General features: G+C 42.7%; 1 protein-coding gene across 5 annotated transcripts in view; it reads right to left on the bottom strand.

The window, feature by feature from the left end:
• Window positions 1-14,068, bottom strand: part of celf4 (CUGBP, Elav-like family member 4) — an 89,542-nt gene that overhangs the window by 45,079 nt on the left and 30,395 nt on the right. For all 5 annotated transcript variants that reach the window (XM_088389080.1, XM_088389082.1, XM_088389083.1 and 2 more), the window contains one exon: window positions 7-89. In XM_088389080.1, the coding sequence (XP_088245206.1) occupies window positions 7-89 (83 nt within the window). The remainder of the gene's footprint in view (window positions 1-6; window positions 90-14,068) is intronic.

Genomic DNA, 14,068 nt, shown 5'->3' with positions numbered 1-14,068 from the left:
ACTCACCCCCGGAAGGGTCTTCTGCTCGTGCAATGCATTCTGGGCTTTCAGGGCGGACTCCCTGGCACAGTAGGTGAGAAAGGCACAGCCTGAAACACAGCAAAAGGAAGACATCATTAGAGCTGGCGACAAAGAGAAACAGAGTGAGATGAAGGAGTGTGCTCCAGCAACCTTCAGCAAATGGTCAAAAACAACAGAAACGCTTGTCCCCATTATTCCAATCAGCAATATGGAATTTTCCGAGCAGAACAGCAACGGAACAAACGGAACATTCATATTGGCGTGAGCGCAGTCAAGTCTGCACTGAGAAATTAAGAAGACCGATATCTGCTGGCTTGCAGATTTGTGCAATATGCTGCGCGAGAGCACCTCTGCCTCAGAAACACGTCAGATGTGACGGAGCTTCCCGGCTGCCAGTTATCCATTCGCCCATCGCGCTCTTCAGGCTGCTGTGACACAGATAGACATTTTCTCTGACAACCCCCCACCCCACTTTTCTCTTCCACTCTTCATTTGTCCAACTCTTGGCTCCATATGTTGTTCCAAGATAACCCAGAGTCCGTGGGTTTGTTACCACCTGGGCTGACATGTGGGGGTGGAAAGAAGATGGAGACGCAGGAGGCGAAGCAGAAGAAGAAGCCGTGGGTAATGTGGAAGCCTTTCCCTCGCTGTGACAGTGAGGAGCACACTACTATCCTCAAGGCTGACAGCCTGTCAATCTCCATATCTAGGGAAATGATTTATGGGGATGACAAATAAATAAAACATGTCCAACATCACCATGGACAATGGTGACATGATTCAATTAGACACAAAAGAAAAAACATTTGTTCTGAGCCATCAAGAACTGAGCAGACTCCTCTTATTGCTCATTCTGGTTCCCCACTACGGTTTCTATTGTTGTAGACAGACAAATATCTGCTTTGTGTTAATACTTATGCAACTTCATTTTCATGCCTGGGCAAGTTGGCTGTGTTCACTCCCACAACATTGCAAACACCCCTTTCTAGCTGAACCTGTTGGCTTAAGCAACTGTGGAAATTGCGGCTACCCCTGCGGAGGCTTCGTCTTTAACCTCAGGTCTTGCCTATGGTAATGCACAAGGCAGCTGCTCTTGTCTGTGTTTTTAATTAACAGGCCTCTCACTCATTAGGCGAAATGGGAGTTGGCCGCCGACAGCTCGGCAACCTACTCGTCCTCTCCGGGCCTGTCGTGTTAGAACTAACGTGCATGTGCCATCCCTAAGGAAATGTGAGCATCCTTTTCACACAGACACTTAACTCCCACATGTACTTTTGATTACATTAGGTGGACATGGAATGGAATAGAAATATATACAAATAAAACAAGATATAAAAAAGACTTGAAAGCAAAAACAAATATTAACGTAGAAATACTATGAACTGAAAAGCTTTCCATCTTTCACTGTGCTGCCATGCACATTGACGCGCTCAAATGCAAAGCTGTTCATCGAATCTCACGTATACAATGCGTGACAGTCAACACACATTCAATTTATCATCATTGTCACAAGTCCGATGCTGGCAGGAGCTTCAGTATCTAACTAAGACCCCAATATTGGCCCAGGAGAGAGCGATAAGCTGTTTGTTTCTGATGTCAATGTTGCCAATTTGGTTTCCCTTCACTTCAAATTCAAATCAACTGCAGTGCAGAGGGGATCTGAGAGGATGTCTAATGTGTGTGTGTGTGTGTGGGGGGGGGGGGGGTATGCAGAAAGCAGAGAGTAAAGATGGGATAAGGGGAAAGAAGGACAAGGAAGCAAAACGAAAAAGGGGGGAAAAAAGAGCGGGACAGAGAAGGCGAACTCGGTATGGGAGAGCGAGAGAAGGGAAAGTGGAGATAAGATCATGGAGCTTCTGTGAACACCATCCCCCTGTGTCCTACACTTGCTGCTTATCTCAACTGGCGCAGACACCCCAAAGGGACACATACCCACTGAGGGGGTGAGAATAAGGGGGACGGGAAAAGATAGGATGAAAGAGAAGAGCAAGGGAATGTCGGATGTGATGATCGGAGAAGTCGGGGTCCTGGGCTGAACTTCTGTGGCGGGAGCTAGCAAATTATGGAAGACTACGACGAGGTCAGAGTTGCATTTTCAAAGGATTTGCGTTGCTAATAAACTCAGAATCAGCTGTAGTAATTTCTACTTTATATATATATATATATATATATATATATATATATATATATATATATATATATATATATATATATATATATATATATATATATATATATATATATATATATATTTTTTTTTTTTTTTCCACGAGTCACCGAGAATGTAGTTATTTTTCCGAGCTATTCAACCACTTATCGGAAATCATCAGGCTTGATTTTAGTAGCTCGGAATGTCTTACGCCATCCGTGGGCACTTAGCTGTCAAAGAAGGGACATGTACTGGATAAGGAATAGACTCTACAAAATCATATTGGACTGAAAGAAAGCGGCTTCTATTATAGGCCTTTTCCACCTTATATCACCAGAGAGACTATCGCACTGAAAAGTAACACCTTCCAGCAGAGAGAATATGTCACACTTTGATGACAGCGTTGAGATGAAATGAGGTGATATGAAAGTTTGCTCCATACTTTTCTTTCAATGTATGTCCATGCAAATGATGGAACACTGATAAAATCTGTTTTACAGTGCAGATTTCAGCCCTGGAATGACAATTGCCTTATAAGCCATATGAATCCCAGTGCATGCCTCCCTGAATTAGTGCTTCACACTATTACTGGACACGTGAATTACTTTTCGTCGGCAGGATCCGCCTCTGCGCCACCCAAGAGCGGAAGCTAAGGGACAAGTTATTGCTGAGAATTCTCTAATTATCTTGCGCCCATTAATTCAAGGATTGTAAAGAAGCTGACATAAAAAGTTCCCTCCTCACACTCTATCCTTTTATTCCCAGCTACAGAAGGGGAGAAACTCCCAGTGATCATTTAAATATTTTAAAACATCTTGGTAAAATCCTCAAAAGAGTCAATAGCGTTAAACTTTTTATCTGCTGCGCAGCTGAACTTCCTCGTTGCACGGCCGTGGAGCACTGCCTTAAAAAAACTTTGTTTGATGTTGACCAATTTTAGGCTGTCAATAAAAAAATTCTTGAAAGAGGTGATAAACATGTTCGTATTACGGGGAAACTGCATGCCAAAGGGATATTGAATTATTTAATTAGAAACTACATAATAAGTAATTTCATTGAATCTATATAAGTAGGTCACACACAAAACAAACAACTGTAATGCAAACACAACCAAGGTTCCAATTTTAATTAAAAGTGCATATCCATATTTGAGTTGCTGGGATCTGATATCAGGCTAAAAAACAAAACAAGTGCTTCCGTGAGGGATAGTAATTCAATAAAGTGAGCGGCAATTCCTCATATCCCCTTCACCTATGCTGACCCCTCCGATCATTACTCACAATGGTGAATAGATATAAAGGATGGAGGCTATTCCAGGGGACAAAAAACCTTCCTACTTTCTGCCCGTATCACCTGAAAATCTTAAATTGCCAGCCGTAAAGGCTGATTCAATAACTTTAAAGACCACGATATGAACTTGGGGATGAGCAGTGCACTACGATATGTGTGAATAGGGAGCCCAAATAAAGAAAACTTCAATTACAGCTCAGAGCGCACTACATCCTTTTTTTATTGTGTAAAACTTGGCTTGATATCCAGGAGCCGTTGCCGTGACTAATGAATGCTGGTCCTTGCTATATGATTTCAGCTGGGGCAGGCAGAACTAAGGGGCAGTATAATGAACGATGAGGTGAATTCATTTATAGTAAAGTGTAACAGCGGTCGCAGGTGGCAATATGCAAATTGCTCGGACGTTGCTCCATGAAAGTCACCCAGGGAAAAATACTTATTGTGCAGGTGAAAACTCCAATGCAGAGTGCTTGCATCTCTCCAAATAATAATAATAATAATAATGATAATAATTCTGAGCTCAAACAATCCAAATCAGTAGAAAATCAATCATCATGCAGATTAATTCTACCATCAAAGGTTGGGATTCTCCTTGTAAATATCACCGTGAAATGGCTATTTAATTAGCTGGAAGGTATTTAGCAGCAAATTAATACAAAGTTTGTCCATGGATCTGCTGTCTCATTCCGTGCATTGAATTCTGCAACAGGTTGCTTCGAACTAAATATTCACAATCCAGCCAAATTCTGGTCATTCAGGGTCTCAGTATACAATATAGGAAAATATCCCAGCTGACTTAGTGGGAACGCTACAGCCTGGACTGGTTGCCAGGCAATCACGAGGCAGTGTGAGAACAGATCCCAGCATAAGATATGGGCACCAGCACACTAGCAATTACCATTACGATAACAATATAGGAGCATTACAATAAGATGTGATTCAGCCAATGGCTTCAATCCAGCCTAATTGTTAAAGACCAAAATAATTTCTCATTAGATTTTGCGATGACATGTTCACTTTCAATGCCTGTCAGTTTTTGGGCACAGAATCCAGATGATACACATAACATTGGTGTGTATTTTCCCCAAAAAAGTATGGGCTCACTCATTCTTGAGAATTTACCATAAAATCTGGGTTGCTCTATCAAAAACTATAGACAGGAAGTTACGTAAATAACCCAGCTAAACGCAAAGTGACAGAAGAAGACCCTCGAAACGGTGTGTGTATGCGCGCGTGTGTGTGTGTGTGTCCCTGAAGATAACAAGTGGCATCTCTCGCCCTGCTTCCCAGCGAGGCTGTCTCTAAGCTGTGCTAATCGATTGGCGAAGGAGGAAAAAGGGCGAGCTTTAATGTGTTGCATGTGAAGGATTTACTGGAGAGCAGAGCCTCGGAATCAATGGACTAGAAAATGCATCATTAGGACAGTGTCAAACACACACACACACACACACACACACACACACACACACACACACACACACACACACACACACACACACACACACACACACACACACACACACACACACACACACAAACACACAAACACACAAACACACAAACACACACACACACACACACACACACACAGACGCACACACGCCTCTTTCTCTTCTCGTGTTCGTCCAGTGAGGGTCGAAAAAAGGAAAACAAACAAAATGGACCTGAGTGTATGTGTGGTTTGAATCCTCATGTTGTCCAACAGTAGGCACAAAGCTGCGCTCTTCAAGACAAAGAGTACACACACACACACACACACACACCCACACCCATACGCACACGCTTTAGAGCGGTGGGATTTCATAATTTTCTTGCCAAACTCATTCAAGCTGTTTTCCACAGGAACATTTCACTGATCACATTGGTCGTTGCCTTCTCCGAAATAAATCATCTTTCTAGTTGGAGATGATTTCTCCAATAGGCCTGCTGGGATTGAAAAAGACCAAAATAGAAACGGAGCACAATGAATGGCATTGCTCGAATGTTGACTCACGTATGATTTCGATCTCCAATAGCTGTTTGTGTGTCCAACAATGGGGCGCATACAAAAGAAAATGGACACTTACGGCAATTCAAGCATTGTAGTTTTAGTTAAATTCACTTGAGTAAAATGACTGCATTTCGTCAAACCGTTCCATTACTTTTGAATCTCTCACTGGCGCACAACTATCGTTTGTATCGCAAGGAGCAAATGCTTGATGCGGGATGATGTGACAAATGTGGTTGTAAATCACAAAAAGATGTTTGCTGTATGAGTCTGCATGAAGCTGCTTTTGTCATTGTGCCTTGCAAACTTTTTTTTTTTTTTTTGAATGGCCCCAATTGTCTCATTCAAGAAACTGCTTCACTAAAGAGATGACTCAGCTGCCACCTGGACTTTGACACCTTCTATAGTGTCATATTTTTTGCTTCCCCCCTATGGCCTGAATCTGCAAAAAAAAAATGATACTAGGTCAATAACAACATACCGTAATTTCCGGACTATAAACCGCACCGGACTATAAGCCGCACCAGCTAAAATTCAGGGATATTTTAGTTTTTTTCTTACATAAGCCGCACCGGACTATAAGCCGCACGTACACATGAGTTTTTTACAAAGAAAGCCGTAAAAATCCATAAATACGCAGCGCCGCCATTTAAGCCTCAGGGTTCAAAGTAACCTTCTGAATAAAATGCATTAAAAGTTCACATTCATTACAACTTGTTTTTGGTGAGGAAAATGTCAGAAGAATTGAATTCAAATGCTGATTGATTGGGTTTTAATACAATGCAGATGGTCCAAACAGCGCCACTGCTTTGTGTAATCTCTGAGTCACATGGCAGAGTAAGAGAAAGGGTTTAGAGCCCTTTGACGCAGGTCACCTAGCGTGCATTCCTGCTAAAGCTCATAATAGTCACAAGCAACACAGCCAGAATAAGCAGCAGCCATCGTAGTGTTTCAAAATAGTATTTTTGTTGTTGTTTTTTTCTTCAAGATACCGCACAACAGTGGTCCACAGCCTTTTAACGAGCGTATAAAAGTGATCAAGTCATCACAAAAATCATGAAAAAAATCTTATATAAGCCGCACCTGACTATAAGCCGCAGGGTTCAAAATTTTGGAAAAAAGTCGCGGCTTATAGTCCGGAAATTACGGTATAATAGTTATGACGCAAAATCAGTTTGAAGCAAAATTTCATCCCCATAAAATCTTGCCACTTTTCATCACATCCCAGACTCGGGTCTCCTCAGCGATACAAACTCGAGCGATAAAAGTTTTCCTTTTTAGCTTCCTTCATAATAGAGCAGTCAAATGTAAATGCCCGTCTCTGACCCAATTAGAGGCAGATGAACAGATGGATGAACGGTATATGTCAGGAACACATGTGGTGAGTCGGGCCCATTACTCAAAAATCTGTCGGCGGAGGAATCAGACGTGTCAGGGAGAACACAAAGTCTGGGGCACGGGGAGCGCTCGCATGTCTTGTCCCCTGGGTAAAACACTTACAGGATAAACACTCCCATTAATATTCTTCTGTGCGGCTCGACCGGCCCGTCTTCTCCTTCCCTTTCCCCCCCTCGTCCTATTATCCCGCCTCGCCGGACATGCCGTCCTGTCCCGTCCTGTCTCGTCCTCCTTGCCGGCGCGTGAGATTGAGATGAGAGGACGATCTGAACCAAGAGCGGGGGGAACATGAATCATTACACTTCCTGTTGGTACACGCCGTCCGGGGGAGGAAGAGAGACGATGCCCACGGGGGCCCGATTGATTCCGGAGATTTAATTGGGTTTATTAGCCAAGATGTTGGGCCCCGCGAGGAGGCTCCCAGAGGCCACCGGCTTCCCTCCTCCCCTCCCCTCCCCTCCCCCATGCTCTCTCTTCTGAAGGAGAAATCCTGCGTAATTGTTTTCCCTCCATCTTCTGTGTCATTGTCAGATGGGTCCTGCGGGATTATTAGCAACCCCAGGTCCCTCAATAATTCATCCAGAGCTATTTATACACAGATGGAGAGTCCTCTAAAGTCTCCCCCAGTGAGCTTATCTGACGCTGAGACAGACAGAGGGAGAAGGAGAGAGAGAGCGATGGAAAGAAACAAGGCTACAAAGGGAATGCAGGCGAGCGATAGACAGAGAGAAAATGGGAGTGACACACAAAGACAGTAAGAAGGATGGAGAGAGGCAATCACAAAAAGAAAATGCAAAGAGGAGCAAAGCGAGTGTGACAGTGAATAAAAGAGCAAGAGCTGGCGACAACGTTTTAGGTAGACACAATGACAACGTTTGCCGTGTTTGAAGGAGAAACTCGGCCTTGCCAAAGTGAACAAAAGCACCATCCCGGGAATAGCATCCCCTCACAGAACACTTTAATGGATTTTAATCTTCCCCCTCCCCTCTTTTCCCCATTTAACACAATTAGGATGTTTGCAACGCTAACATGGAACAGTAGTCGCTCGCCATAGTGGAAGGACACATGAAAGGCATTCGAGCATTTCCATACCTCCAGTAAACACGCTTAGCCGTCGTCCGTCCTCTACCATGTGGCAACGAATAAAACCAACAAAGCATCTCAGCCAGCCGTGTCTTAAATCACGTCATCATTTACCAACACGGCATTAACAAGTTAGTTTATTGAGATTACACAGCCAATTAGGTAGCTTCTATTTCCGGATCGGGTCGGTCATGGTAGAGCTACCGATGATTGCACAAGATCCTTTCAATGGCGAACCTTTATGAGTTGTAACAAAAGTAAAAACTGCCCAAAATATTGAATATATTCTTATTGAGCTCCAAAAAAAAAAAAAAGTATGACATCACTTAATCATATTGTACAACTTGCTTCATCATGCTCTTTATCTTGTGGTGCATTTGATCCGTTAGTCGACGATGTAAACTATCTCATTTTCAATTTGAGCAGTTGTGGTAGTAATATTTTGAAACATGACGCTGGAAGCCATCTTTATCGTTTTTCTTGCTGTGCTCGATGAGAGAGAGAGAGAGTGAGTGTGTGTCTCCATATTATTGATGAATAAGATGTAAAGGAATCTCTCTTTCCCGAGCTCTCTCCCTCACACACGCACACAAATTGTGCGCCGGGGGGAAGCCATATTTATCAAATAATGAATGTTCACAGAATGATGTGGATGCAAACACACACGCACACACACATGCACATATACTCCCCCCCCCCCCCTTCCCATTTCTCTCTATACCCTCCATGAAATCATTCAACACCAAGTGAAGGACTGGAAGTGTATGACCAGGATTCCCATCTCCAGTTCTGTGATTAAAGAACCAAACTAATAGACTGTCTCGTTGCGAACCGGTGCAGAAAAAAGGCAGAGATTTCAAAAACCATTAAATTGCAAATGTCCAATAATTTGCCAATGGCTTTGCTTCCAGATCTTTCCCCAACTAAGTCGTGCATTGCCGAAGCGCTTTAAATGGTAAAACACGAACCCAGCTGAGCCCACCAAGCAGCTAACCAAGCGAGCCCACCAGCGAGAGAATGCAGAGATGCAAGACCTTGTTTATTTTCATACAGTGAAATTTCATATTGCTCTCGTTCAGCTGGGACCCAATCTCGGACTGAAAACATCCGAGAAGAACTCAAGCGCTTCAGTCAATAACCCTTTTAAAACCCGAATATTGGCAGTATTGGGATTTATGAAGGCCATGTAAACATGTGCAAAGAAAAAAAAATAATGAAGTCACTGGATTTAACTGGAGATGACATCGATGACTTTGTTGGACCAGCATCAAAGATTTCAAAATCCAACTGCGGTTAACTCCTCCTCAAATAACATCCCCTAAAACACTAATCCACTTATTAATCTATTCTTGCTGATGTTAAATCCTAAAACAAAACTTCATGACCTAAAAAAAAAAAGTGTGTCGCTTAATAAGTTACGTAAGATCCTGCTAATATGGAGGGCACACTTTGCTCCCGGGGTGTCCGAGAGCAGTGGGGGTCTAATTCAGCTCTCTTCCAAAGAAGGTCATTCTCCTTTCTTGGCCCATGATGGCCGGCGAGTGTAGCACTTAAATCTGGTAAAACTCAGCCTATAAATTACAGCAGAGGGCAGAGAGGTCAGAGCCTGGCATGGAAGTAGGCCAGAAGCCATCAATCAGCTGGGGCCAGCGAGGGCCACATCTGTCTCTGGGACTCCCTCAATCTTTTCTGCCTCCTCCTCCTCCTCACCCCCTCCCACTCCCATCCCGCCTTGCACTCACATTGCCCAATCTCATTTCCCGACTTTCTATTCGACTGTCTGCCTTTTGATATCGTGTCTTTTGTGCGCACCCCTCCTCTCGCTGACTCTCTCCCGTGGATCTCCCTCACCTATTTGACGTATTCTCTTACATCACCCAGTTTCAACGTCTCCCTCCGTCGTTTTACGCCCTCTTGCACCATCTCCCTCTGCAACGATGTGTTTTGCTCCATCTGCTCTCCAACCAGGATAATAGAACGAGGCCTTGATGTAGCTTCCCTAATCGGGATGCCGGTATAGTTGGGATGATAATATCTGAGCTGCAAAATACCTAATTTTGGAGGAGAATAATATGATTCCGAAAGCGAACGTTTAAAATCAGCATTCAAAGCTCTTCTCTTATTTTTTTATGGCATAGCTAGACTCCAAAGATCACAGATTTCTTGTGAAGAAATTTACAGTCAAATTCTAAAGCTGTTGTGAGTTGCTAACGTCAGATGTTCTTCTCGCATCTGCTAAAAAAGAAGTCATATTTTAAACGAAGGTTGCTGACTCTGGGAGTCCAAATATGCAACGTGTTCTCACTTGCAGTGAATAGGGCAGCCCATAAAAAAAGAACATTATTTTGTTCAGAAGCCAACACATTTTCGCAGCAGGTTGAGTTTTACATTGTATTTTTACTTTTGTTTTAATTTAGAGAACAGGGTCAAACATCAAAAGCTCTTTTATGTCATTTGAAACCAGAAACCTTTGAAAACTTCTGCCTGCCTTACAATACCCATCTTCAGAATTGCCTTTGGTTTTGAATAATTGAGTGGGATCTTTGGAAAGTCCTAACCCTCATCCCCACCTTCCTTCTTACAAGTCAACGTGGTGCATTTTTAATTGGAGACATGAAATAAGTATGAAGAGACATGGTAAAAAAAAAAAAAAAAAGAGCAAATCAGTGAATGCCACAAATCGTCTTTTGCGTTACAAACCCATTGAGGATCGAAGATGCTAATTGTTAATCCACAGACAGCAAAGAATAAGTGTGGTCTGATCACCAAAATGCATTCTGTTCTGTTCTCATTCAGCCGACAGGGCTAGAAATGTCACTCTAAGTCACAAATAGCCATTTTGTGGACAATAAACATCAACTCAGCTTTTCTGCAAATTATCAGTCTTTCCACTTGCTTACCTCTGCATGAAAGCTGGAAAAAAACTATCTGAAATATTTGACCATAAAATCTGTGCAAATGAATTTTAAGAGTCAAAATGTCTTAGATAAAGTTCCAAACAAACACTGTGCATGACACGGAGGGTAGAAAGTAGAATTATTGCTCGCTGGACGTGAATTAATGTGCCAGTGACACTGTTAGCGGTGACAAAATGAAGGTCTATTTTTCATATTACTGCTGTGTCATGCTGCTAGTTCCTCATGCAAAGCTTCTGCAGTGCAGGGCTGCAGCAAGAGCCAAATTCATGTGCATAGTGAGGGCTCCATCTGCGCTTGCACGTTAAATATTCATATTACTATTAAACATAGACAGTTACAACTGAGCGTTCCTCTTTAAACTGGAAGCCTGCACAGTTCTATTGTCAGCTGTATAATCACACATACACTCGAAGCATATAGAAAAAGACAGATGACAGATGAGAAATGTTCTGGGGAAAATCTATAATGCAATAAACAAACACACAACAGTGACACGTTCCATAATATGCATGATTAAAAAAAAAACAAAAACAGTTTTCAGTTTTCAAGGCTGCACGAAGACTGTGAAGAAAGTTGTCCGTCGGGAAAGTGAGATAACAAGCCAGATGACAGGAATGCAAAGTCAAGAATTATGTTCTGGTTGCTCTGAAGGAGTTTTGGAGAATCCTATTTAGCAATTTATGTCATCAAAAGAGCAGCACTTTGAATACAGTGCTTGTTTAAACTGTCATGTCTCCATTTGCTTTTTCCAATTTAGACGTAAATAAATGCAATCACACAGAACAAAGATACGGCTCCAAAACAACTTGTAAGACTTTCGCAAGTATTGCACACACCGCTTCAACAATCGGTACTGCAGACAGACGGTGTGCAAGCAGATTACAAAAGATGAAGAAAACAAAACAAACATACGTACACTCAAAGTGTCAAATTGTGACAACTCAACACAATGTAAAGATGTGATGCAAAAACCTGGGAAATAGAAACTATGCCGAAGGAGCATTTATTAAAAATGCTGTGGGAGGGGAAAAACCACCCCAAAAAAACAACTTTTTATTCCATCTACTAAAACATTCAACCGAAGCAACAATAGGAAAGCAAGAGTGGGAAGCATATGGAATACTAAAGGCCAAATGTTGATGAAACACTGATTTCATTCTACAAACGCTCTGGGCTACTGGTTGAGCAGTTTAGGTGAGCAGAATAAAAACAATTTGCAGAGTAGGCTGCATAAAACTTACAAACCAGTAAAAAAAACAAAAAAAAAGGGGGTCTATCTATCTACATCTGCTCGTCTCCACGGGTCAGAGCTTGCCAAGTAGCAACATTAAGTTGACGCTAATGCACAAATACACACCCGGACGCCGTGTGATCTTTGAACTAGTAACAACAAATGTTTTCCATGAGTGAATTAAATGGCTTCCCTGGATAATATAATTTTCAAATTGCGTTCACCAACATCGTCAATATGTGCAACTCGTCAGTCTTCATTCTGGCTCACCAATAAAGACTGAATGCTAGCAAATGTAGCTTAGAATGAAACAGTGATTCTCAGTGTGCATTTTGATTCCATTACTGTCTACTTGCACTGGGGCCGAGTGACCAATCACACCTCAAGTAGTTAAAACCGCTACGGAGTGCATCAACTTGGCTATGCACATGATCATATTTGAATCAAACTGGGACGCCAGCGCTCTCCTGAGTGTTAAGATAGTTTTGCATGCGGCTACCAACTTTCCTTTTCTGAGCTTAGTCGTTCCTCCCTCTCAGTGTGCACAGTGTGCAAAGGTCATTGCTTTTAAAGAGAAGAGCAGTAAGGTCAAAAATAAACGAAAGGACCTCGTCTCTGTGACAGGCGTCATGGCTCCACTCATGCTCTTAGCATGCTAATACGTGCAGGAGTGCCATTTTTTGTCTTTCTTTTCAACTGCTCATGTGACAAGCTCGGCCGTCTCACAATTGACCACAACGAACAACCGAGCCACTTCTCTTTATAATTTCGTATTGTTGTATTTCCTAATTGCCTTGCCCTTTTTGTTTTTTTTATCCTGACAATTTTGAGCTGTTCCAAAGTGTGCCTGGTGAGAGCAGGGTGGCGCTGCCGGTTACGTGTACTTTGGTAAGTAGCCACGTCCTCTGTGACACATGTTGCCGTCCTCCCTACAAAAACAGCCCAAATCGATAGTGATGCATCTAGAAACAGGACACAAAGTGGAGTCTGAGCGTGCATTGTAAGAGAAGCCGAGTGTAGTATGCTGGGAGGAGTCCACACGCACACACACAATGCTCCCAAAGCAACTGCAAGAGGAGATAGAGTAAGATCCCACAGAGAGGATGATGCAACTGGAGTGAAATTTTTCGTCCGGAACGCATGCTGCATTAACGTAGACCTGCAGAACACACACACGCACACACAGACAGTTTTTGTTCGAAGGCAAATTTGCTTTTATCCTCCTTTCTGCAGATGGCACTTCTCTAATGGTAGCCTGTAACATCTAATTGCCTGCAATAAAACACAGCATGAGTCTTTCATGTTTTTGGCATCATGACTTCCTGGTTTTACCAAATATGAGACGCCCCATAATCTGGTGTGAGTCTTCTTTTCTGGCATTTTCATGCAAAAGAAGATCAAAATATATTTTAAAAAATAGGCAATCCGAGAGAGATGCAATGAGAAGCTTTATGAGCTGTATCAACTGCAGTTTGGAAAAGACGACTGTCAATTACACCATGCGCCCACTCGGCGTTACAAAATACGGGCATTGTCTTTTAGTAGCTCTGTGTGAATAAAATGAAATTGTTTTCCATTCTAACTGTAACATTTTGTTGACATCACTCACCGGCTCAAAAGTGAGTATTACGCTCGACTTAGACTTTGCAACACCGACTGAGTGAGCCCATGAAACAGCAACAGTCGTTCATCCATGGTGAGACTTCAAGTCGTGCGACGCTTGCCTCACGTCACCACCGCTAATCAGCTGCATATTTTTGAATACAATCCTCATTAATGGTGTCTGCAGTTACATCCACACATTGAACACAAGAGGCTTGAAAGCTGCTGCCTCTGTGTGCTAACTGTGTGTCTCAGCCCACTGTGCTCGGTAGCTGCAGCAGCGGCAGCAGCAGCCGGTGACCATTATAAATGGCCTCTATTAGCATGGCTCGGTCGCAGAGGGGAGAGAAATAAAATCATTGAGAGAATGTAGGCCTGCACCGCTGTCC

This window comes from Syngnathus floridae, chromosome 11, assembly GCF_059516105.1.
Source record: "Syngnathus floridae isolate MCC-2025c chromosome 11, RoL_Sflo_1.0, whole genome shotgun sequence".
NCBI classification, from domain to species: domain Eukaryota; kingdom Metazoa; phylum Chordata; class Actinopteri; order Syngnathiformes; family Syngnathidae; genus Syngnathus; species Syngnathus floridae.
The sequence above is the reverse complement of the archived record's forward strand: the minus strand, read 5'-3'. Positions and strand labels throughout refer to the sequence as shown.